The following is a 23,901-nucleotide window of genomic DNA, read 5'->3' on the forward strand; positions in this document are numbered from 1 at the left end:
CAACCAAAAGGAAAGCAGACTAGTTCGTCTCTCCTTGAATAGTTGCCACGACTTTGCGCGAGTGCCTGCTGGCGCGGAATTCCAGATACCAGATACCCTGCCAGGTACCCGTAGCCAGTTTTCCATCAGAGATTGGGATGGTGATAGATGCGCCGATGAGGGCGGATTTGATATGCGCCTGCATAAAATTGAAGAGCGTTAGCTATGGGTTAGCTGCATGCCCTGTCCTCAATTAACAACTATGCTGTATATATAGAATATCCATATCTCAAAAGGCCAGGAATAGACCTATGGAACCAAACCAACCGGCATATCATCTGGCCCCTCCGCACTATGCCTATACAACTCCCCCTTCCGGTCCTCAGGCACAAGGCGATCCAGTGCGTCACTCATGTCCACTCGCACATCCGCATCCCAGTTCTCGTTCAGACTGAGGGCGCAGCTGGTATGTTGGATGAAGAGATTAAGCAGCCCTTTCTTATACCGGCGCAACTCGGGCAGTTCAGCAACAACATGATCGGTTACTAGGTAGGAGCCACGTGAGCGTGGGGGGAGGGTTATTGTGGTTTGGAACCAGGCCATTTTTGCAGAATTGGAATTTCGGGGTGTGTTTGCTGGAGTGGTCGTGGGTGTGGGTAAGAACGGGGAGAGCAGGTTGAGGGGTGGTACGTAGAAGAGCGGTTTCAATAGGGTGACGAAAAGGGTTGGGAAGAAGGCGAGGATGAAGAATGAGAGGAAGAGGAGGAGTAGTAGAGATGGAGAAGAAGAGGTGAGATTTGGATGTCTGGGCGGTTGGGGGGTTGACATAGATTTACTAGCTTAGCGATTGGCTCATCGATGCTCAGGTATATGGTTGGCTCTTTGCGATTGTGTTGGTTTTAATAAAGGTGGTTGGCTTGCGTTGAAAACTGGTGCGCAGATGGAAAAGCGGGATACTCGACTGGAATTAACTCGCGGGATGATTAGTTAGTTAACTAACTGCCTGACGTCATACCTTTGAATTGCAGAATCCACAGATATTTAAATTCTCTACGCAAGGGTTTTGATTATCAACCACTTCAAAACATCATCTGTTATGATAATAATGTATATACATTTGCATAGCAATTATTCATTAATCGGATCACTGGAATCGTTCACCCCGGCCTGCTTCGGATTTTCTCCATTCGTTCGATGATGTGAATATACAGAACACATTTGCTTTATATACACCGAGGCCTAACGGGATCATTTATCGAGAATCACCGCCGGTCAATTGATCAATTGACTCCTCTTTCTCGCATTTATTTCGTGATGAAACCGTCCCTCGAAGCTAAATAAACTTGCAAAGAAACTGCAACTTGAGGACGCTTAAATCCAACATCGAAGAGAGCAAAATACAAGATGAGCTGGATTCTCAGATCAATATTTATCTAAAATTCTGGGAATCAGGGAATCAACCAACGGGATAACTATATTTTCAGGCTGATATCTCCTGATCAATATCCAACTCCTAGGATCCAGTTAAGCTTAACTTCGCCTTCGGCCACTCAGCGAGCCCGGTTAAGACAATTAAAGCCCAGAAACCGACCTAGGAAGAGCATCTCTCAATTCATCGCCCAGCTGATTGATCTTGTGATTTTTATACTTGGCTAGGCTACTTTCTCCTTGAGAGGGAGTAGTCTCTTTTTTATACATGCCTCATTTGGTGTCAGATTTGAGAAGCAAGATCTCTCCAGAGACATGCACCGCTGTATCGCTTCATGGCTGCAGTTCGCATTGGATAATGAAAAGTGATTAACCAGGGACTTGGGATTGGCATAATTACATATTTCTTGTATCTTGGATCTGGCGAGTTGTTATACGACTTTTGATACCCTTATAGTCATGCCCCGCTTGAAATATTCTAAATCATTAACTATCTCCCTAGATCTTCAAGACCGCCACTTCAACCGTTGAGCTAGACGTTGCTAATACCGAGCAACCGAGGTTCATACTACCCACGATATTAACTGTAAGCATAGAGATCTCAGAGCAGACAATGACTCGCTCTAGAAGACATATTTCTTCTTCAGATTGGATCTTTACATCTTTTCTACGAGAGCGGCAAATCTTCAAAAATGGCTTCCTTCACAACCCCTCCCCCACAGTCTCCAGTATACCTCCTGTCTTATCCCGCGCCCAGGGTGCTTCTTGTTACCATTAACCGTGCTAGGTACATGAATTCTATTCCTTTCCAGGGACACTGGGATTTGCACACGATCTGGCAGTGGTTCGACGATGAGCCCACATTACAAGTTGGAATCGTGACCGGGGTTGGCGACAAAGCCTTCTGCGCTGGCCAGGACCTTCTTGAGCTCGAAAGAAACAGCAAAAACCCGCCAGCGCAGGAATACCTAAAGGGACATCCACCGTCCGGGTTTGCTGGTATCAGCCAGCGGAAGGGTAAGAAGCCCATAATCGCTGCTGTCAATGGTTTCGCATTCGGAGGCGGCTTCGAAATATGCTTGAATTGGTGAGGCCCACTCTTAAATGCTAACTTCATGCTAAGATGATGGCTTTCTGATTCAATTTTTGTGTTATACATAGTGACATTGTTGTTGCCTCGCCTCGCGCCAAGTTTGCTCTCCCAGAGGCAAACCGCGGTGTGTATGCAGCCGCAGGTGGCTTACCTCGCGTCGTTCGCATCGCCGGACTACAAATTGCCTCCGAAATCGCACTGACGGGCAGATCTATATCCGCCCAGGAAGCGAAAGCATGGCAACTTATCAACCGCATTTCCGAAACTCATGAATCGCTCATGGATGAGGCATTGTCGCTAGCGAAGGATATTTCTAGTCTTAGTCCCGATGCGATTATTGTAACTCGGGCCGGTTTGAGAGAGGCGTGGGAGGTTGGAGATGTGTCAAAGGCGGTTCTCAACACCCACGTGAGATATTCGAAGAATTTGTATGAGGGTCAAAACCTACGTGAAGGTACGTTCTTGTTGACATCACTGTTCCGAGAGACCTTTTCTTATATCCAATCTGAATTTTCCTCCGCCTACTTTTCGTTCATTCATTCCACACCACAACCATTGAACGAGCACAAAGTTGACGTTACTTCAAAACGCAGGTCTTGCTGCATTCCGGGAGAAGAGACAACCTAACTGGGTCAAGCCAAATCTTTGAGTCTTGGTAAATTTTGCCCCTCGCGCCCGTTGGCAAAGAGATCCGTCCACGTCTCGTGCTATTGCTTTCTATGTGATTCGCGAATATATATATATATGTGTGTGTTGATTCGATCGATGTTATAACATGAATTGAGAACATCTCTTACGCTTCCTCTTATTATTCACATTCCTTTTCATTAATTCAACTCTGTCGCTTAGCTGGTTTCGCTACAGTGCCCAGGGGTCAGTCGTTTAGTCACCGGAATAAATCACTGGCTGTCGGCAACTTCCAGAGCTCGCAATCGGAGTGTCAGGTCGCTCCGCTAAGTATCCACCTAACGTAATAGTTAAAACGCCACACAATCCGACTATCTGATTTTTCCGGAAGAATCTGATGCGGAATAAACTAGCCGGCAGAAGCCATAGAAGAAAATAGCGTAAAATTGGATATTCCACAGTTACAAAACGCCGAATGAAATCCGCCGAGGATAGAATCAACCAAGAGGTTTTCAACGCTATTCTCACTGTATGTATCGGAGTCTATGCAAAATTCCGCGGTCTCTAGTAGTTAACTATCGACTATGAGAGTTCAAGGCTGCCAAGCCCAAGCAACCGGATGTCGACTCCCAAGGTTGTCTCATGACATCTCTGACGAGCTCCGGCATGATGAAATTTAACCTTAGTTAACTAGCTACGGTTGGTTTCCATTAATAATTAGCTAGCTATCCCTCCGCTTTCGTTCCAGTGCACCAGAAGGACACTGTCGAGCCGGCAAGAACCAAGACACACTCATCCCCTCTATTAATCAATGCAATATTGTTTTAATGCTGATGGATTAAGCCTCCTCAGCATGCTGCATAACTTGAATTTCTGATTATGGAACATGATCAGTGAGCTGAAGCAGATTAATGTGAATATATATCTGTGCTCAAAGAAATGAAAGATAATTCAATCTTTTCTCCAGGATATCGCAATGACTAGATCTCAATCCTAACTGTGAGCCTGCCTGGGTTGATACAATTTATGTTTATAGTTAGCTTTACATCGATTAACTAACTATTGAGTTGTTTTGTACGTGCCATAGGTATAATTATTCGATGAGGTATAGAGTTGAGCCGACTTTGAGCAAAAGAATGATCGGGCTCGGGCTGGGGGTTTGTCAAGGTCTAGTTAACTAACCCCCAGACAGCCATCGGCCTAATTGCTGTCACAGTTCAAGTGTCTTTACCTTTTATTACGTTCGAAGCAGACCCAGGCGCCGATCCCCGAGAGCCGGTGCATTGCTAACCGAAAAGATCGGGTTGGACAAGGAATGGTGTGCCCGATGGCAGACAAACTCGGCATTTCCTTCTCACTGCCAACCTTCACTCTCATGGTGGGTTAACCGAATGTCAACACTTCAGAGCCGTGGGTCCCCGCATTTGATCGTGATCTGTGCAACTCTGTTGCCTCCACCCCACGCTTAGTCTCCTGGCAATGCAAGAATTGGCGAAGATGACACAACTTGCCTTGAATATCCCTTGATGCTGTGATTGTGGGCGTCGCCGGATCTTAATCAGAATACTCTTCTTACTCTCCATACACAGCTCGGAGAGTTGTTACCAAACGCCGGAAGATCACAAAATATGGCAACAGGGCGTTTACAGAACAAAACGGCTCTCATCACTGGTGGAGCTGCTGGGATTGGGCTTGCCATCGCCACAAGTTTTCTTGAGCAGGGTGCAATGGTTCTTATCGTCGACTTTAGTCAACCGAACCTTGACAAAGCCCGTGTTTTCTTGAAACAAAAAGGCGTTGATGAAAGCCGATATGTACTCCACCAGGCTGATGCCGCGGACGAGGAGTCCGTCATTCAATCGATAGAGAAATGTTGGAAAGTATTTGGAGCAATGGATATATCAATATTGAATGCTGGAATAGGAGGGAGAGAAACCCCTATTGTTGAGCAAAGCCTCGAAGACTTCGATAAACTCATGCATATAAATGCTCGGGGTGGTGAGTTTTTGATACTTTAATTTGTAAACTAAACTATTAGATAAAGCAAACTCTTTTAATACGTTTCGTTATACCAGCATTCATCGGCCTGAAGGAATCCGCAAAAAAAATGATCGCCATGAAGAGGCCCGGCGCAATAGTCTTGACATGTTCGACAGCTGGACTGCGCTCGCGGCCTAACATTGCCTGTTACTCCATGACCAAATTCGCAGTTCGCACTTTGGCAATCACCGCTGCCAAAGAGTTGATGCAACATGGCATCCGGGTGAACGGTGTGTGCCCCGGTGTTGTGGAAACTGCAATACTAGATCTCTTCCCTAACGCCCGCGAAATCGCTGCACGATCACCCATAGGTGAGTACTCGATCACTATCTAAGATCCCATTGTTTCTACGCGTGAAGTTTATCGAACATCACAACCTTAACCCCTTTTGTCATGATACCATCCGCTAATACTATATGACTATAAATCAGGGCGAGTTGGACGGCCAGATGAAATAGCGAAAGTTTTTCTTTTCTTAGCAAGCGATGAAGCATCTTTTGTTACAGGGTCGTGTTACAAAGTCGACGGCGGGTGGTTGGATCATTAAGTTGGTGCCAAATTCGGTGTTTTTTTTTTTTTTTTTTTTTTTTTGTTGTTGTTGTTTACAGTTAAATTGCCCATTTGAATTGGCTCAATCGACTTCAAATTCGCCCATCCGAATTCGATCTGATTAATTAGGATTTAAGCCTATAAACATGATCAGATCCGACCGTAGGTTGTAGTTGAGGAAATCAAGCCAATTATTATTCATTTTCCCTAGATTAACTGGCAATTAGTGGTTAATTCGCTTCCACTATAAGATCTGTGAACCCAAACCGTCTGACAGTTGAATATTTCCGACGTCATCTCAAGTTATTTCAAGAGGACGACAAGAATAGGGCTCCCATATGCACTGTGAGAGAGTACTTACATAAGTAGTTACTTGTAGTTCAGCATTCCATTTGAGAAAAATCTTGAATATAAAACGATATTTTAACATGTACAGTGTAATTTTCGACCTCTCCAGCCAAGCTGCCAATGCAAGCCGAAATAGACGCCGCGGTGCCGGGGTTCGTATTCAGTTCCCAGCTCCCCCGCATTCCTAGAAGTTTCATCGTTTATTAGTGTATCGGAATGATAGATGCCTTCCTCTAGGTCCCATTGACGTAATCGATGTAAATGGCTGTTCCTTGGTCGATTTTAGTAACCTAGGCATCCCTTTCGTGTCGGCCGACACTCTTCACGCGAAAGGAAAATTAGAATAACGCCGTGAGAAATCCCATTTAACAGGGCATGCAGCTCTATATATAACCAAGGCAGTCATCCAGCCGGAGACGTGGATCCATAGACGAAGAGTCTCACTAAGGGCCCCAACCGTTGTTCTCTATATGCTTTCGAATACAAAGAAAGATGGCCGGTAACGGGACAGCAGCCGATGTCGCAAAATCCAGCCACTCCAAACGCCTCGCCCTGGGGAGCAACAACCCCAACATTGACCATCCGACATCCACCAACAGGCCCATCTTCAATGAAGATTGGGACATCACATCAAGTAGCGGATATCGAATCACAGACCACATGATCAACGAGCCTCCTCCGGGGAAAAAGTTCCGGATAATTATTATTGGGGCCGGAGCCGCGGGTATTGACTTCCTCCACCACGCCACGCGTGAGTTCAAAGAAACAGAGGGTATCGAATTTGTCAGTTACGAGAAGAATCATGATGTAGGAGGTACGTGGTTAGAGAATCGATATCCCGGGTGTGCGTGCGACGTACCGAGCGCCAGCTACCAGTTCGGTTGGCGGCCAAATCCAAATTGGACGAAGTATTATAGCCCGGCTAGGGAGATTTGGCAGTATATGAGTGATATTGTGGATGAGGAGGGAATGATGAAGTATATCCATTTGAGGTCTAAAGTCACTCGTGCGGAGTGGCATGAGGATAAGTCGAAGTGGGTGGTGCATGTGGAAGAAAGCAATGCGGAGGACAAGGTGGTTAGAGAGTGGGATGACGAGTGTGACATTCTGCTGAATGGAACCGGAATTCTCAAGTATGCCGCCATGCATAATATCTTGTGAGTATATGATGATTCGCTAACCGGGCGTACAGTGCTTGGAAATGGCCCGAGATTCCTGGATTGATGTCCTTCAAGGGCCGGCTTTTCCATACGGCAAAGTACGAAGAAGGGTTTGACCTGACTGGGAAAAGAGTGGCCGTCATCGGATCCGGTAGCTCAGGGGTTCAGACTGTTGCGGCAATCTACAAAGATGCGTCCAGGGTTTATACGTGGGTGAGAAGCCCGACCTGGATCACAGCCGGGTTTGCGCAAAAGTTCGCTGGACCAGACGGGGGTAATTTTGAATGTCTGTCGACGTCATATGTTTCCGACTGGCAAAGATGTATCAAGACTGACACGATGCCCCTAGACACCGAGGAGCAGAAGGAGGAATGGAGGAGAGACCCGGAAAAATACAGAAAATATCGAAAAATGATTGAGGATGAGCTGACGATGAGATTTCGATTCGCTTTAAGAAACAGCAAAGAATCAGAGGATGCCAATGAAGTAAGTCCACTGAGAATTACCTCTCTCACGCAATATCCCAACTAAAAGCGCTACATATAGTACGCTTATAATGATATGTCAAAGAAACTGGGAAACAACCAACACCTTAAAGGAAAAATCATACCCAAGGATTTTAATGTGGGATGCCGACGCCCCACTCCAGGAGACGGCTATCTTGAGGCGCTTGTCGGCGAGAAAACATCATGCTACACCGAGCAAATTGGAGGAATCACACCAAAAGGGTTCTTGACAGCGGACGGCACTGAAGTTGAGGTTGATGTTATCATTTGTGCAACAGGTTTTGACACGTCATTTCGACCTCGATTCCCCATCATTGGTCTGGATAAGGTCGACATCGCCACTCGGTGGGAAAAGTCTCCGGAGACCTATCTCTCGGTTGGTGTTTCTGGCGTGCCAAACTATTTCATGTACAGTGGCCCGTACAGTCCGGTTGCCCAGGGGTCCATATTACCACTGGCAACGCTTTTCACCAATTATTTCATTCAAATAATCCGAAAAATGCGCAAAGAGCATATCCGACGCCTCAGCCCGAAAGAGAGTGCAATTAAAGATTTCCTTGAACATGCATCAGTATACCTTTGTCGCACGTGCTGGGCAGATCCGTGCTCCAGCTGGTTCAAACAAGGTAGAAAAGACGGTACCATCGTGATGTGGCCAGGGAGTAGACTGGCATTTTTTGACCTGATGAAAGAACCCAAGTATGAGGATTATGAAATCGAATATTGGAGTCAGAACCGCTGGGCATATCTAGGTAATGGTTTCACGACGGAGGAATTTGATGGGAGCGATATTAGCAAGTATTTGAACTGTAAATTATATCCCGAGTCGACGACTGTGGAGCAAAAATCAAATGGTGTTTGAGAAGCGAGAAGCAGCTGTCATCCAGCAGCTCGGAAGAGCCCAATTGCCACTTACTATTTAAACTGCTCCCTCTTTCAGTTTCTTGTTCTCTTTTGCTACCGTCTCAGTATTACGGATGTTCTGCTCCAGTGGATTCCTGACAATTCGACCTCTCATTGATTTGAAACCCTCAACCCTCAACGACCGCAATATTGAAGGAGAAGAAACAGAAGCAAACTATAAAGATATTATTTGGGAACAAAATTTTAAAAGGTCAACTCAGCATTCGTTGGCCCTATGTATGGGAGAAGCAACCACCAGAATACCGATTCTCCATGAAGTGAGTGTCTGCTCACTCCATCTCACGACCTTAAGGGCACTGCGGGCTGAGTGCTAATGAGCGAAAATCCAGCTCACTGGCCTCAGAGCTCGTGGGATCCATTTGTAGTCAATTTGAAGGTAAGCCCAGATATGGACATTCAAGGGCCCTCTTTGCAAAGGAGGGAAATGTTCTCCGTAATGTCTATCAACTTCTCAGATCTCACGTCACCACCTCCCTTCCGTCATTCGATTCCATACGTTTTCGACATTCTTTATTTTCAGTTTGGGGCCTCATCACCTGCACAACCAGTGTTGATTGATAGAATGTCGGAGAACCCCAGAATATCGATACAGTTTATTTTGCTAACGTCCAGATCAATGGCGGGCCATGATCACGTTTCACGGCATCAGACAGCAGGGAATACCCGCTGACCAGCAATGAGACAGGGGGCGCTGTATTTCCAGAGTTGAAGGTGATGTAAGGGTTTCCCCACGTTTTTATAGTCCCTATAGTTCACATCGGTAGTATTCAGGGACCTTATCCATCTCGGACAAACGCTAGACTCCGTCACTACGATTCACACAGCCAGCCGGACACCAAAATTCAAGAAATGTCAGTCATATTTTCATTTTGCCGTAGCGTGACCGTCCTAATGATGGATCCTCCAAATTTGAGGGTCGCAGTCATAGTCGCATAGGTAAGTAACCTCCAGACGGTGGTCCCACTGTTGAGGGTTGCGAACATACCAAAAAGTTGAAGTGGTATTAATGCAATCCAAATTAAAATCCAAAAAATATCTAAAGAAGAGAAAAAAAGGTATCCTTTCAAAAGAAGAAAGGAAAAGAAATTTCGGGGTCTTGCCGCGACTCGAACGCGGGGCCTCTCGCAAACTTTTGCATTAGGGTGAACCCTAAGCGAGAATCATACCACTAGACCACAAGACCCTGTTCAGATGAAAGGCTAAGCGACCCTCGGACTTCATACGCTAAGCGTGTGTCTTCCGCATTATACTTACAAAATAGTCTTCAGTTATTCAGACACCATAATCCCAAACCATCGTCATGAAATAAGATAAAGTGGTGCACACGATCTGATCTATATATCAAGATTGCTTAATGCCGAAAAATGAGGCAATTTTGGTATTTCCATCTGTTTGGGTCATGCGTGCGGCCTCTCGGTTCCTCACATGTTAGTCTACGTGAACAGAAACAGACAGATGTTGAGATAGGGGATGTTGGAACATCGAGTCAACAGCTAGCTACTAATAAAACTGTGAATGGTGCTTTGGGAACTCATGCTTTACCTTGCAATCCGTAATAATAACCCGATATAATCAAACCATCGCATATAAAATGCCTTGAGCAATCCCTCCCGTAGTGCAGATGCACAACAATCTACCACCTCGGCTCCCTCCATGCGTGTGATGTATGTATTTACATCAAAGCAGCATCATCTCAGATCCTGTTGGTAGTAAAGCCATTTTGCATAAAGGTGTCGTCTTTACCAACATTTCTACGGTGCCGTTGCACGTCGTGTGTCCTTCGGAATTGCAGGGTCCCAAAGGTCTGGGACTGTGCAGATGAAGGGTACACACGCGAAGCTCCGCTTTCTCCGCTTTCTTTAAATATCCACCTAGAGGAAGAACCTCAGCATGGGGCCAGAATCCAACCAGGGATGGAAATAACAATTGTAGAAAAATGGCGCCGGTATGCAAAAAGGCAGGATGTCCAGCCTGAAGGATATAAGTTTCAGACCATCATTATGAAGGGTGGAAGCCTATAGCAGCTCTCCTGAACCGGCAATAAAAGGGCCCTATTATGCTGTTTGAGCATGCGCCGTAGATTGAGATGGTTAAAATATAGGGCAAACTGCACTCCGTAACTCGCGAATGAAAAGTGACATAATAAGTTGGTGGGGTGGATTGTAGCCAAACCGCTGGAAGCATCTCTCCGACTAAAGCCTACCAATTCTCACTCACCCCCAACAGCGACTGGTCCTGTGGTCTAGTGGTATGATTCTCGCTTTGGGTTTCCAACCTAAATTGGCCTGCGAGAGGCCCCGCGTTCGAATCGCGGCAGGACCCTGTTCTAAGGAGACACGTTTTTGATACTTTTTTCAACAAATTTCCCCTGCCCCTATTCCCCTCCCATCCATCAACCACCCCAGCCACCCCCCTTGCTACGGACTCCGCTCTACTTCAACCCGACAACGTCAACGCAGCTCCGTTTCTATATTTTTACCTTTCTGCCCACACCTCACCATGTCTCAACGATCATTCTTTCGGCCATGGCAAATTCCAACATAATCAGGTCTTGGGGTCTGTGTCTAGTGGTATGATTCTCGCTTAGAATCCACCGTAATGCAAAAGTTTGCGAGAGGCCCCGAGTTCGAGTCGCGGCAAGACCCGGGTTAGCCAATATCCTCTTCGGATTGAAATATATCCTTTTTTTCTTGTCTGCTTGACTGATTATATACGTTCGGTGACGGGGTCGCCGCTGTGGTGGTGGACGCTGATCATGACAGTGGTGATACCATCCATCATCCATAGGACATGATGAGTTTATTTTCTTTCGGTGCCAGTTGGGCGGCATTATTTATCATTGAACGTGCTGCTATCTATCAATTATGAAGAGGAGTAACTTAACTGCTGTATGGTTTGTTTCTTATGTTTACGGATTTAATTCCACTTGCTAATAACTTAATATAGATGAAATGCAATTGCCAAAAAGGCGTGAAACATGGGCACTCGGGATTTTTTTGAGATTACCCGGTCTGTGAACTATCTCTAATCCCTCATAGAATGTGATATGAATACTCTCTGAAATATATAGTTATAGTGACTATGTATCAAGCCCTGCTCGAAAAATTGCTTTCTCAGCCCAACTTCTTCTGTACCAGCCCTTCACCTCTGGCCTTCAGCGCTGCTTTCGTCTTCTCATCTCTCTCTCGCACACTTAATGCAGCAGATGGTCCATACGCCCCCTCAGTCCCCCCAAATATCCCCTCTTCCCAACCCTCACCCTTCCCAAACCTAACAGAACCTTGATCCTCCCAGCAAGCCTGCACCGTTCCCCCAATCTTGTCGAAGAAAGCCCTCACACCCCCTTCCCCACCAACCCATATGATATGACTTGAACGGCCCCGCCACCGTCCACCTCCGGCCCATAGAGTTCTCAACGATAGAATTCAGCTCCTCCACCCCAACAACCCCTTCACGCATCAGATGCACCGCCTCACGTAGAAGCGCATATGCAAGCCTATTCGCCACAAATCCCGTCGTCTCCTGCTTCAAGCAGCACAGGAGAGCCCGTTTGAGAGATGTTTCCAGTATGCAAGAGTCCGCTCGACCAGGTCAGCCGGTGTGTCGGAGCCTGGGGCTAGTTCAAGAATGACTAGTTGAGGATCAGCATCATCTCCGATCTCATAGATTTCGGGTTCTTTGGGCGGTTCGATCTCTTCGGCGTCAAGATCGATATACCGTCAGTACCCTCGTGAAACTGCCACGGAGCATTCGTCCTTGTACCAATTGTCCCAGTCGTATCCATCACGAAGGATATATTTGTTCTTCACTGCTAGGGCCATCTTGAGGGTGATTATGTGACGATTTTGGTTTGTTAGAGGCGTTGTTTTTGTGCCTGGTTGTTTAGAACAGGCATCCGATCACTTCGCGAACGGAAGATTATGGTCTCACGAACATAACCGTGGAATGCCCAATTTTACCCAAATTTTCTTACATGGCTTACGCCAGCCAGCTATTCCATATACAAAAATCAATTCTGAGACATATTTTGCATCGGTTCTTCAGAATTCCGGAAGGAAATGAACAAAAAGGATCAAATCATCAGTTTTGCAGTGTTTTAGGTGGATAAATATTTGGTGTAGCGAGTTGAAACAATCCTGTTTGACAGTTTCGTATCATTGTCGTGGACGTATTGAAGTCATATCACCGAACTCGACACCAGAAACAAAATCATCTAATGTCTAATCTGCCTAACTCTAATTATAAGCACAATGCTCAACTACAAAAAGAATCGAAATAGAATAACCAAGAAATAAAAGTAAAAGGGAAAATAAAAACATACATTAAAACTTAAACCCTCGACCCTATCAATATCAAGTATCCATCCATAACCGCCATGTAAAGCAACTACGGCTGCTTCGTGTCTAATTTAATAATATCCTTATTAAATAGATTAGGTGTAAAGAATAGGCATCCATTCCGCAAGCTCATTAAATCAATGTAGAAGAAACCGAGGTAAACGATAGCGGAAAAACGATGCGTGCATGGATGCAATCTCATTCTGCATGTCGTGTCTTTTATAAATCAAATCAAAATCATAAAATCATCTGGCGTCGTTAACTGGTAAGGATAAGTATAAGGAAAGTAAAATTGATAGAGTCCACCTGGGGCAATGTGATTTCCTTCTCCAATTTCCGATGACAGGACAGGTAAAGACGGGGGCTTTTTAAAATGAATGGGCAGCACACAACCAAAAAAAAAAAAAAAAAGAAAAAAAAAAAGAGAAAAAAAGGAAAAGAAAGAGAAAAGTGAAAGCAAACTTAGCAAGCATGAAGAAGCTCCTGTTATACAAATATAGAAACAGCATCTTGACTGAGTGCGATGGCGTGCTGTGAGTGATTGAGTGATGTAAAAAGCAAGAGGAGGACGAGCGGAAGTTGGAGGAGTGGTAGAGCAGTGTTTGTACACATCCACGCTTATGTGCGTGGGCAGAACATAGGATGGAACTATTTAGCCCCCGTTCCAGAAGCGATTAAGGACCTTGCTTCTTGCGGATTCAGACCAAGAATGCGCACCAGATAATCGATGCTATTTAATAAAACGTTAGCCAACCAGTAAATCCGGCGGGAGGTCGGCGTATCTATTATAGAAATCTTACCTAGCATCCGAGGCCAACCGCCGCTTCTCCTCCAAAAACTCCTCCAGACACGACTCCCACACATGCGTGCGTTTATCCGGAAATATAGTCTTGACGCGCATCTTAAACAGTCCACTGACAGGCCTATGGTCCGACACTTTAACTTCATGCCGGCGGTACTCGAGCTGTTTAATCCTACCAAAACCGCGGTAGAGCAGACGGTCACACCACGCCGGTGACCGCTTTTTCTCGCTGGTGTCGTACTGGTCGGTGCCCACATCGTACTTGTATGTGGGTGCGAAAGTAATAGGTGCCTCGTTGAAGGAGCGGAGCCTGAATCCCGGGTTCTTACGGCGGGAGGCAAGGAGCTGATCACGATCTAGGAGTTTGGGGAGGTTGTGGGCTTTAACAGCGTCGATGACAGTATTACGGGGCATGGAGTCTATACGGTAATTGAGATCGCCATTTAGGATGCAGATTTCGTGGTCGAGGATCAAAGTGCCGTCGCCGCCGCCGACGAAGAGGTCGATTCGGGACGAGTAGTTTGTTTCCATGGGGAGGGAGCTACTTTCGAGGATTGCGGCGATGTCGTTGTTGCGGTGGGCTGTGTGGTTTTGGCCGGCTGCCAGATGGCAGTTGACAAAACAGAGGGAGCTGTCGTCGAGGATGAAACGGAGGATGAGGGCACCCTGTGTTTTTTTGGTCTCTAAGCCTTGGCTAATGACGAGGAAGAAGAAAGAGGTGTAAATTGCTTCGAGCATAGACGAACCTTATTGCCATGCAACCCACCCATTCCCCGTTTAACTTCCACAGCGTTTAAACTTCTGATCCTTTCCCGCTCTGCTTCCCTGACAAAAACACATGTGAATAGGCCGATGAGGGTTGAAGTGTGAAGAAGAACGTAGGGCTGATCAAGAGGCATGATGGCTTGAATGCAGGTTGCAAGATAATCCTTCCAAACGCGATACTGTCGACTCATGTGCTCCTTGTCAGAGCTATCCTTCTTCTTACTGCCCATGAGAATACTTTCTGTTAAAGGGTTCTTCTGTTAGTATAAAAAACTGTGAAAACGTCCTTTGTAGGAAATATTTGTAGGAACAAATTTGTCACTTACTGGCAGTGATCTTCTTGTTTTCAAGGTCCACAAGTTCTTGAAATCCAAAAACAAGAATATCAGGCGGGTTTTCGGGATGGATTGCGTCTCGAATGAATTTATTATCTCTTAGGTTACCGGGGATCGCAGCACCAGCGTTCCAAGTAACGACAGCAGCACTGATTTCACGGAACTGACAGTACTCGATGTCCCTGCTATGCATTCGTGTTTCTAAAAAGGATTAATTTCAAGTACAAGGAAACAGAGGGAATAAGGACCAGACGAACCAAGCCAGTCGTCCTCCAGCATTGCATCCCAAAGCCGAATATAATTATCAACCCCAAGTGACACAACTTGCAACCGATTAACAGTCCAAACACTGCTTGAATCCAGTATCAACCCGCAGACGGCATGGTCATGCGCTTGCCAGTCCTTCTTGACCGTCCAAGGCTTCGTAGAAGTGTCGTAAACATAGATCATGCCCGTTTTATAACCAGCCCATAAATAATCGCCAACCATAGCTAAACAATTGATCTTGTACAAGCTCACGTTCAAAGTTGCCCGACAGGAGTAATCCTTGGAGGAATAAATGCTAACTTTGCCATCAGCATGGCCAAAGTACACAAGGTCGTCATCCTTTGTGCTGGTGGTACCCGATGTGATTTCACCGGCATCCGACTTGCCCAATGGTCCCTTGAGGACTTGGAAACTGGCATCCTTGGCACTGGGGCGATATATATGGATTTCCTTCCCGCACACGAGCCATAATTGATCTCCAACAACCATAGAGAACGTATGTCCTCTCACGACCCTATCATACGGATGGCTGTAACTGTACTGTAGATTTGGCGCGCCAGATTCATCCGGGGGCCAGAGAAGTAATTTGCCGTCATCGTCCAGGGTCCAAAGTTCCTTTTTGTGCCGATAGATCTTGATAATTTCTCTCCGGGACGGCGATGTCCGCGAGGACACAATCGACTGTGTTTGAATATCAACTTCATGAATTTCCCCTGCGCTCGTGCCTAGCCAAAGTAGTTTCCCTTCGTCATGCATTGTATTACCCGGTTTAAACGCGATAGATAAACCTTTGATTGTTTCTCCATGGTTCAATCCTAACACTTGCTCTCCACTGACCAAGTCCCAGACGCGTGTAAAGTAGCCCGTCGTACATGCATAGTTCCCACAGACATCAAAAACTCGACTATCATGTTTTGTATGGATGCCTCTGGTCCCGGTTCGGAAAACTGGTGGGCGACGGTTTGTATTGGAGAAATCGGGGTAGTCTGTGTGGGGAATTGGCGCATCGTCGAAAGTATATTCGGACTCGTCTGACTCAACGAGAGCGGACCTACCTATCTGCCGTTGGTTGGATATAGGGGAGGAGGAGAGGGATTCTACAGAACGCATAGGCGACCGCGCAAATTGTGTGGGATTTGACTGTACAGGTTCGCTGGGTATTCGTCCAACGATAGCAGCGCTGTCTCTTCGAGGGGGAAGGAAATTGGTGCTGGACTCGCCACTTCCAATACGTAGGGAGGGGCTAGGAACGGGGGCTGTCTTAGAAGAAATATCAAAGGAGGGCCTGGGAGGTGGTTTAGATCGCGGCGGTACTTCGCGTCCTCCGGTCCGTGAGGGGACAACACCCTTAGGCGACATTCGAGGCTGAGAGCGAGGTGGCAGACCTGGTCGATCCTCCAGATTATCACTGGCATCATGTGTATCTATAGTTTCTCGTGCATTCCGAGGCCTCGCAAAGCCTGTATTGCTTCGTTTTAAAGGCGGGGGCGGAGGGGGTTGCTTAATTTCGCGGTTAAGTGCAGCTGTTGCGCTTTTCACAGCCGAAAATCCAGTTGATTTGACCTCCAAAGCTGCGGATCGACAAGGGTTACTAAGGGGGGTGGGATCATGGAGGGCACTGAGAGGTCCGGGTTCAATAGCGGAGATAGGCTCGCGAATAAGGGCCGCCGAGGCATGCCCGTTCGTTGCAATGGAGCCGGGAGGTGTTTTGTCAGGAGTATTGGGAGGGGTGGTGAAGGGCGATATTTTGTCGTCCAAGGATGCCCGCCGCGACTTAGGCGCAAGAGAGCTGGATGCTTCTAAACGAGGAGCCGCGATGGATCTTTTGGTAGCAGGGATTTTTGGCTTTTCAGCTCTATTAACCGGGGGAGGGTGAGACGAGCTTTTAGAGTTACTTTTGCTATCGCGGGCCCAATGTTCTGTTTGACGGGGGCTTCCGCCGGGGACAAGCCCGGCGGAGTCGACTAAGGGCGTGCTCGGTCTACTCGACGGCTGGCTCTGGTTGCTTGGTGGTCGTCGGGGTGGAGGACGTTCAGGAAGTGATAATTCGGGGGCTTGTTGGGGTTCCCTCGTGCGATTCTCTGCGGCCGGAATGACGTTCCTCTGAGAGCTAGAGTGGGGAGTATTTACTGTTAGAGCCGGGGCTTTCCACGAGGCAGACGACACATTCATCGAGACCGGTCTTGCGGGGATCCGCCTGCCGGGAGAGCCATCAGCGTTTTGAGTAGCAATTCCAGAATCTCTCCTTGATGTTTGAAGCCATCCTGACGAGGACGGGGAGTGGGAGTGGGAGTGGGAAGCTGTCCAGATCGAGGTGTCCGGGCGCGGTAGATCCAGTGAGGCACGGCCTAGGACGACGTGCGGAGTTTCCAGAAACGTTGAGGGGGAATCGCGATGTTCGTGAGATGCGGGAGTCGGGCATGCATGATGTGAATTGGGTTTGAGACGAGCAAGGTTTTCGAAATGAGAGAGGAGTGAGGAAACCGGTTTCTATATGAGGAGGAAAATGGTTCAGGTCAGCATAGAGATCTACCTAGCAGTAAGCAATAGCTAGATTATGTAGGTAGCTATACTCTCACCTAAATGAAAAAGGTAGGGCTGGAGGTCATACAATGGAGTCGTCATCGGTGCCGTCATTGCCATTATTGTTCCTGTGCTCCATGGCGAATTTGCAGCAAACGCTAGCTGCGAAAGAAGACCCTCAATGTTGTTCTTCAACCATGTATAGGACGCTGACCGGGGGGGGGGGGGGTTGGGGGGGGGGAAGGGCCGTTTGTGTGGAATAAGAAAACTACGAAGTTGATGTTGGGTCGTCAAAAAGTTTAAGGGGACGGCGCAGGAGTGGGCAGGAGAAAGCGACTTAAGGAGAACTAACTCAATAGCTTTACAGTTCCCACACCAGCACAAGCGAGACCGCCCTAACCTTAACGGGTCCTGTGTCCGGGGGAAGATGGGATCTGGGGGATGGGTTGCAGTTGGCCCTTGGATGATCTCGTTGTCTTGTTGTATGTATCGCAGGTGTTGAGAGTCGAGGTGAGATGTTTGTTCAACGCGGAGGAAATCTCGAGAGCAAACCTCCCGAGGTCCAAGGGGCTGCGCGGCTCTCTGTCCCGTGATGCGAGGGCAAGCTCCAGCAACCCTAACAACTGTTTTCTCCGCAGGCTCAGCCTAACGTAATCCACCCGCGACGCGTTTCAACCATATGTCTAGCTACAAACAATACCGTATTAAGTGATCACCTACTGGAAACTCACCTCGTCCATATTTGAAAAATTTCAAATTAAGCAGCAATAAGTTAGTTTATATGACATTGCATGTAGAAAAATATATATATTATTTCTTAACTTTATGGGTTTTATGTGAAAATCTGAAGATTATTTAAAAATGATTTTAGCTTAGATCAAAGATTTATTCAAAATGTATAAAATTATATTTGAGAAAAAAGTTATTAAAATAAATAGTCAAAATAGATCGTAGGGAGCAACCATAGATTTCAGGTGAGAAGGAAGCGTGCTCATTAATAGTGGAGGCAACAACAAATGCCGGGAACGACAAAAACCAGTTTCTGTAAATTCCCGTCCAAGCCAGAGAAAAACTCTCGCTTCCACTTTTACATCATGCCAACTGTTCTGGAGATATCTGTCCGGATCTGGACACACCTAAATACTACACGCAATCTCGAAGCAGTAAGGTCGCTCGAACTTGACGCAAGCGTGACTAGACGTTTAAATTGCTGATAATTCGCAGGCGGATTGATCCAGCAGATCCTGAAAACTGGGCTGAAGATGAAGAAGGGCGGAAGACCCGCATCTTCTCTGGAAAAACTCTGGTATACCGACCCAGGCACCCGTGGTGAGTATGGGGGGGTATCATCAACTACTGGGGTTCCAAAGGCGGTTTACTTGGGCAACTATGGACATGGATTTATTTTCAGGGGTTCCAACGGCGGAATCTCGAGACTGCAGAGATATTCCCCCAGTATCAGCAAGTCGTGCCTGGATACCGACAAAAATGAGGGCATCAAGGGCGACATTCGCCTGCACTTTGACCCCAATCAGCAGGACAAAGTGGATGAAATGGAAGGAGTACCTCAGCTTTCAGCACCGGAAACTAGCTAGGATGAGAACGAAAGCCAAGGAGGGCTGCCAACGGCGGGAGGAAGAGATCAGGATCGGAGGATCCTACGAGACCAGCCGAGCATATCATCTCTGAACAATACCCGAATCAGAACTTGACCAGTTTATGGTTTAGCTGAACTGGATAGAACAACAGTTTCCAGAATATCGCTCGAGAATATGCAATGTCCGACAAGGGGGTTTCTCAATGTGCACCCCAGAGGTGTCTGGCATTGTATCAATGCCGGAAAATGTTGTCGGGACCATGGTCTCAGCTTGCAGGAAAACAAAGCCACAGCTTCAGAATCCGAGCTTCCCTTCACAATGCACTACTAATCTCTAATCCACCGTATATGATGCTACAACATGGTGACACAAGAAGGATGCAATTCCAAATCTTTCAAAGGGCATCAATAGAGGGGTGGGGCGCCAACACTGAAAGGCAGCCATTGGCCTCACTCTCCAGTTAAAATTCACGTTCAAAATAGAATCTCGTCTTTTGATTAAAACCTGATCTAATTTGTGAGCGTGAAAGGCTGACTCCTGCTCTCGGACAAAGCAATTGTTACACCTTTCCCAGTGATGGCTGCATCTTGAGGGCCTACTCATCTCTATGAGCTATATGATGTTCTCTGAAAATCCTCTTCTGATACGGATATAATAGCTAGATTTTGTTACCTGAAGTCCTTCATCTTTATTTACAAGAACTACATTCGTATTCTTCGATATTTATATCCTCGTTTGGGGTCGTGGCAACTTTGAAGTGCTTTTTCTGCCAGGCGTTTAACAACGTCTTATCCAAGTTGGCTCCTTATTACCAATCCGGGCAACACATTGACCCGAATCTGGGCAGTTAGCCGAATGAGCAGATACGGAGTAAATTCTATTTCAGATTACTCCATAGTTATAGGAAGATCTTTAGGGTATGAAATGGAGCAATTCTATACCGTGTATAGTGAAAGGGCTTAGAGAGTAAAGTATAATTGTTATAGACTCCATAGATATAACTAGAACTTCCGACAGTAGAGTATATAACTAAATTTTCTAAGAGAAATGAAATCATTTTGAAGGAAAGATAAAATAATGTGTTTTAATCCACTGGACTCAAAAGGACTGATCACAGCAAAGACCGGCAACATCACAATTGAAAGAGCAGCGCACACTAGCAGGGTGCAAGAGCACCAACAAACGCGGGCCGAGCAGTTCGAAACTAACTTGGGGAGAACACCCAGAACAAATACACCGGACATAAACATAGTGTCCCAGATGCCTCAGGAGGTTGGAAGACGCGGCCGACTCAAGCTCCTGGAGGGGAGGGGATGACGGGCGGCCGATAACTCCTTTGAGCAGGGTGGACTGGCAAACAGCTACATGAGCAGACTGAGGGATGCAGCCGGGTGAAGCCTCTGGTTCGGCCTTTCTCCTAGGGATCCAGCCACACCATGGGTAACGCTGAGGTCTGGCGGCGAGCCTGTTGAGTATTTATGAGACACCTAACTAGCGCTCTGACTGACCCCCCCTCGAGGGGGAAGGGAGACACGGAGGAGCTGATGGCGAGGGAAGCAGTGGAGGTTCAATTCCCTGTTATCCAGTCCCGGTGAGCATAATCTCCTCTAATGAACCAAACGTTGTAAAACAAAACAAAACTTCAAGCTACTTGGATCACGGCGAAGGCGAAGGCGGCATTCTCGAAGGCACGGGTAAACTGCTTGAACTTAACGTGTTAGGTACTGCCCGACGGAATCGCGAGTGGCAATAAGGAACCAATAGAACCCGTAAATCAACCGCGCAGAAAAAGTATCTTGGATGTAGTTACGCCTAGATTCCCTTCGCGCAAGACGAGGAGATTCAAGCCTGGTAACTTCAAACCTCCGTCTATTTGACCTCTGGCGCCCTGCATTTATTTTGTTCAGGGTACAGGAACAAAGATATATATAAATAAAGAATATCAAAAAATATTACAGAGATATATCTCCGTAATTTTTGCCCACTGCTGCTGCTGCTGCTGCCGCCGCCGTTTCCTTCATTCTTTAAACAACATACCATAGAGCCATGTGGTAGGTGAGAGCATAGACTCCCTTTCACATTTTGACCCAGTTCCTGATCTTCTCTATATTTTTCTCTCTATTGCCTCTTTTAACTCCTGGTCCCCTGCTCATTCAGCTTGTTCGCCTAGCAAACACATCCTGAACGCCCAGGTCTCCATCCGCTCGCCCTGCTGTGAGTAAAACCCCCCCAATTTTGGGCATTGGACCGCCAGAATAGGGTATCTTTAGATCCTAGTCCCAATCCTCATCCTTGCTATACTCACAGGCAAACGATGGTTCGACTGTGCAGAATGCCATCGGGAACAGGAGAAGCATGAGCTGCTACAGTCGTTCGATATGGTGCGTTTTCCCCTGCCCTCGTTGAATAGCGGTTTTGGACAAGGGCGTCATTCTGACCCTGTGTCTGCCTAGACATTCGCATGCAAGAAGTGCAAGAAGTGCTTCCGGAAAGATGCACGGGAGTTCGAGGAGAGGTATAACATAACTTTTTAACTGGCTGATGAAGGTTGTTTGTTTGTTGGTTGGTAGCGGGGCGTTAATTTTTTGTGACTTGGGTTAAAATCCTTCTCTTGAACAGCGACGAGTATTGCCCGCACTGCGATAACCATTTTGTCTTAGAGGCAGTCACTCCCAAGCCAGCCTTGAAGATAGAGGGAGAAGATGCCCGTATTGATTCTAGGTGAGTGAACGCTACACTCCACTCCTACTATGACTGATAATGTACAATGGATACGTCTAATATTCTGAGGTTGTTAATAGAATGTTGAAGGATGAACGTGTCCGGCAGGAAGACCAGCGGACAATCTTCAATGTCAAGGACGCACCCGATCGGCTTGGGTAGGATTATGATTTGTGATGGGATGCCTAAGTTTTCCTGAAATTTTTATGATTTTATGATGATTTTTTACCTACTTTCACGACACTTCCATTTTCCCCTATTTGAAAATGCAATATATTGTATGATCTCAAGGCCATTTCCACAACAAAAGAACAGGCCTGGGATACGGAATTCTAGATCGAGAGCAAGGGCAGCGTAAAACAACCCATCCATCATAGCCAACACCAATTATTAAAAACGAACGATCAACTCTCGGCACCCTCACCTCCGCCCCTAGTTAATATTGCCGCCGTGCCTGTCCCAGGAGCCCGGCCCGTCTTCTTCTTCGCAGCCTCTTCCTGTTTCTCGGCTTCTATACTCTTAACATAAGCCTCGATCTGCTCGCTGGGTAGTAGCTCCATAGATTTCCCGGGGGCCATAATGGCGATTTCAATATTCTTAGCCCCAGTCTGCACAACCTCCAGCAACGACTTGATCGTCAGTTGAATCGTTGCCTCCCTATCCATATCATCCTTGTGATGTCTCTCCAAAAATTCCCGGACCGTCTTGCTTGATCGTCCAATGGCATTTGCTTTCCTGTAGCCCGCCTGTTAGCCTAGAAAGATAAATACGCATATAAATATCCCCATGCAGAAACCTCTATCTTACCAAGCCGAATAAATCCCCGAAGGCTCCGTCTGGTACAGACGCGGGACTTTATCGCCATGATCAAATCCAACAATCAGCGTACTAATGCCAAACGGTCTCACACCGCCACTCTGCGTATACCGCTGCTGCACGCCGGCGACGTACTTGGTGATGTATTCGATGGTAACGGGGTCTTCGACCGTGAGGCGGTGGGACTGTGCTTCTACCCTGGCTTTGTCGACGAGTATTCTGGCATCGGCGTTTAGGCCAGCGAAGGCGAGGCAGACGTGGTTGTCTAACAGACAGAGCTTGGAGGGTGTGATGCGGGTATCCTGTAGTTTCATGGCGGAGCGTTTCTCGCAGCCCAGCACGACGATGTCCTTGCCCTTCACACCGACGGCGCAGGTGCCTGTCTCATTGAGGAGGGGATATCAATATAAAGTTATACCGTAGTATGAGGGGGTAGTTGGTACGGTGGTGCGTCGCAAACACATACCTCTCTTGACAGCTTCGAGCGCATATTCTACCTGGAAAACATGACCATCGGGACTTCGAACGGAGTTAGAATAGTGTCAAGAAGAGCGGATATATCTCCTTATACGCAAGCATACCTAAAGACTGTAGACAGAATGTTAGGAGGTTTGTATTTCATGTCAGGCAATCGCAATGCATCGCAGCTTGAGAGCTGTAATCTTAGCTGACTGACCTGAAAGCGCTCTGTCGTATCCTGATGCCATATTTATGGAATGAGAGACACTGTAACAAGATAAAGCAATGGACAAAAGAGGACGAATAGATTAGATATATTGTGTATAGGAAGAAGACAAGCGATTGTCGAGGTTTTTCGTATGCGTCGTCCCGAGCTATCTTTTAAGTAGAATATATGGGAGTTTGTCCATTCTGGGTGCCGGACACGAATCGCGGCTGCCTCCTGATTGGATAGACGCCAAGCGCGCGTCTAATATAGGGTAAACTTCAGTCTACGGGAATTGATCTAAGTTATATTGATCCACACAGTGATAATATTTTTTCTTGTTAATTGCTGGGGGCATTGAATAAAAGAGTCGACTTTCTCTGGTTAAGCTGATTGCGGAAAGGCACCAGGTTTTGTAG

General features: G+C 46.8%; 9 protein-coding genes and 2 non-coding genes across 11 annotated transcripts; 6 read left to right on the forward strand and 5 right to left on the reverse strand.

Annotated features, from left to right (window-relative positions):
* Nucleotides 1–19: 19 nt before the first annotated feature.
* On the reverse strand, nucleotides 20–807 carry PAAG_07792 (hypothetical protein; the record flags this gene model as incomplete). The annotated part of the gene is made up of 2 exons (XM_002790447.2): nucleotides 20–178; nucleotides 307–807. The coding sequence occupies 2 exons, from the start codon at nucleotides 805–807 to the stop codon at nucleotides 20–22; spliced, it is 660 nt and encodes a 219-aa protein (XP_002790493.2).
* Nucleotides 808–2,099: 1,292 nt separating this feature from the next.
* PAAG_07793 (enoyl-CoA hydratase) lies at nucleotides 2,100–3,149 on the forward strand (the record flags this gene model as incomplete). The annotated part of the gene is made up of 3 exons (XM_015846330.1): nucleotides 2,100–2,494; nucleotides 2,569–2,954; nucleotides 3,094–3,149. 3 exons carry the CDS (start codon nucleotides 2,100–2,102, stop codon nucleotides 3,147–3,149), a joined length of 837 nt encoding a protein of 278 aa, XP_015700724.1.
* A 1,606-nt stretch (nucleotides 3,150–4,755) lies between these two features.
* PAAG_07794 (bacilysin biosynthesis oxidoreductase bacC) lies at nucleotides 4,756–5,714 on the forward strand (the record flags this gene model as incomplete). The annotated part of the gene is made up of 3 exons (XM_015846331.1): nucleotides 4,756–5,125; nucleotides 5,203–5,478; nucleotides 5,599–5,714. 3 exons carry the CDS (start codon nucleotides 4,756–4,758, stop codon nucleotides 5,712–5,714), a joined length of 762 nt encoding a protein of 253 aa, XP_015700725.1.
* An 842-nt stretch (nucleotides 5,715–6,556) lies between these two features.
* PAAG_07795 (hypothetical protein) lies at nucleotides 6,557–8,592 on the forward strand (the record flags this gene model as incomplete). Its single annotated transcript, XM_015846332.1, has 4 exons — nucleotides 6,557–7,197; nucleotides 7,257–7,510; nucleotides 7,574–7,710; nucleotides 7,771–8,592. The coding sequence occupies 4 exons, from the start codon at nucleotides 6,557–6,559 to the stop codon at nucleotides 8,590–8,592; spliced, it is 1,854 nt and encodes a 617-aa protein (XP_015700726.1).
* Nucleotides 8,593–9,745: 1,153 nt separating this feature from the next.
* On the reverse strand, nucleotides 9,746–9,837 carry PAAG_12419. The gene has a single exon. It is a non-coding gene; the product is annotated as a tRNA-Pro (tRNA).
* Nucleotides 9,838–10,885: 1,048 nt separating this feature from the next.
* On the forward strand, nucleotides 10,886–10,976 carry PAAG_12420. Its single transcript has one exon. It is a non-coding gene; the product is annotated as a tRNA-Pro (tRNA).
* Nucleotides 10,977–11,767: 791 nt separating this feature from the next.
* Nucleotides 11,768–12,438, reverse strand: PAAG_07797 (hypothetical protein; the record flags this gene model as incomplete). The annotated part of the gene is made up of 4 exons (XM_015846333.1): nucleotides 11,768–11,934; nucleotides 12,011–12,179; nucleotides 12,242–12,285; nucleotides 12,372–12,438. 4 exons carry the CDS (start codon nucleotides 12,436–12,438, stop codon nucleotides 11,768–11,770), a joined length of 447 nt encoding a protein of 148 aa, XP_015700727.1.
* Nucleotides 12,439–13,639: 1,201 nt separating this feature from the next.
* Nucleotides 13,640–17,822, reverse strand: PAAG_07798 (hypothetical protein; the record flags this gene model as incomplete). The annotated part of the gene is made up of 6 exons (XM_015846334.1): nucleotides 13,640–13,721; nucleotides 13,792–14,459; nucleotides 14,540–14,799; nucleotides 14,885–15,094; nucleotides 15,151–17,650; nucleotides 17,772–17,822. 6 exons carry the CDS (start codon nucleotides 17,820–17,822, stop codon nucleotides 13,640–13,642), a joined length of 3,771 nt encoding a protein of 1,256 aa, XP_015700728.1.
* An 877-nt stretch (nucleotides 17,823–18,699) lies between these two features.
* On the forward strand, nucleotides 18,700–19,278 carry PAAG_07799 (hypothetical protein; the record flags this gene model as incomplete). Its single annotated transcript, XM_002790454.2, has 3 exons — nucleotides 18,700–18,727; nucleotides 18,796–18,846; nucleotides 18,908–19,278. 3 exons carry the CDS (start codon nucleotides 18,700–18,702, stop codon nucleotides 19,276–19,278), a joined length of 450 nt encoding a protein of 149 aa, XP_002790500.2.
* Nucleotides 19,279–20,759: 1,481 nt separating this feature from the next.
* PAAG_07801 (zinc finger protein) lies at nucleotides 20,760–22,164 on the forward strand (the record flags this gene model as incomplete). The annotated part of the gene is made up of 6 exons (XM_015846335.1): nucleotides 20,760–20,872; nucleotides 20,929–21,002; nucleotides 21,589–21,662; nucleotides 21,735–21,796; nucleotides 21,901–22,002; nucleotides 22,083–22,164. The coding sequence occupies 6 exons, from the start codon at nucleotides 20,760–20,762 to the stop codon at nucleotides 22,162–22,164; spliced, it is 507 nt and encodes a 168-aa protein (XP_015700729.1).
* Nucleotides 22,165–22,406: 242 nt separating this feature from the next.
* On the reverse strand, nucleotides 22,407–23,525 carry PAAG_07802 (proteasome component PRE6; the record flags this gene model as incomplete). Its single annotated transcript, XM_002790457.2, has 5 exons — nucleotides 22,407–22,737; nucleotides 22,810–23,197; nucleotides 23,285–23,337; nucleotides 23,400–23,406; nucleotides 23,495–23,525. The coding sequence occupies 5 exons, from the start codon at nucleotides 23,523–23,525 to the stop codon at nucleotides 22,407–22,409; spliced, it is 810 nt and encodes a 269-aa protein (XP_002790503.1).
* Between the last annotated feature and the right edge of the window lie 376 nt (nucleotides 23,526–23,901).

The sequence above is a fragment of the Paracoccidioides lutzii genome, assembly GCF_000150705.2.
Source record: "Paracoccidioides lutzii Pb01 unplaced genomic scaffold supercont2.25, whole genome shotgun sequence".
In the NCBI taxonomy this organism is placed as follows: domain Eukaryota; kingdom Fungi; phylum Ascomycota; class Eurotiomycetes; order Onygenales; family Ajellomycetaceae; genus Paracoccidioides; species Paracoccidioides lutzii.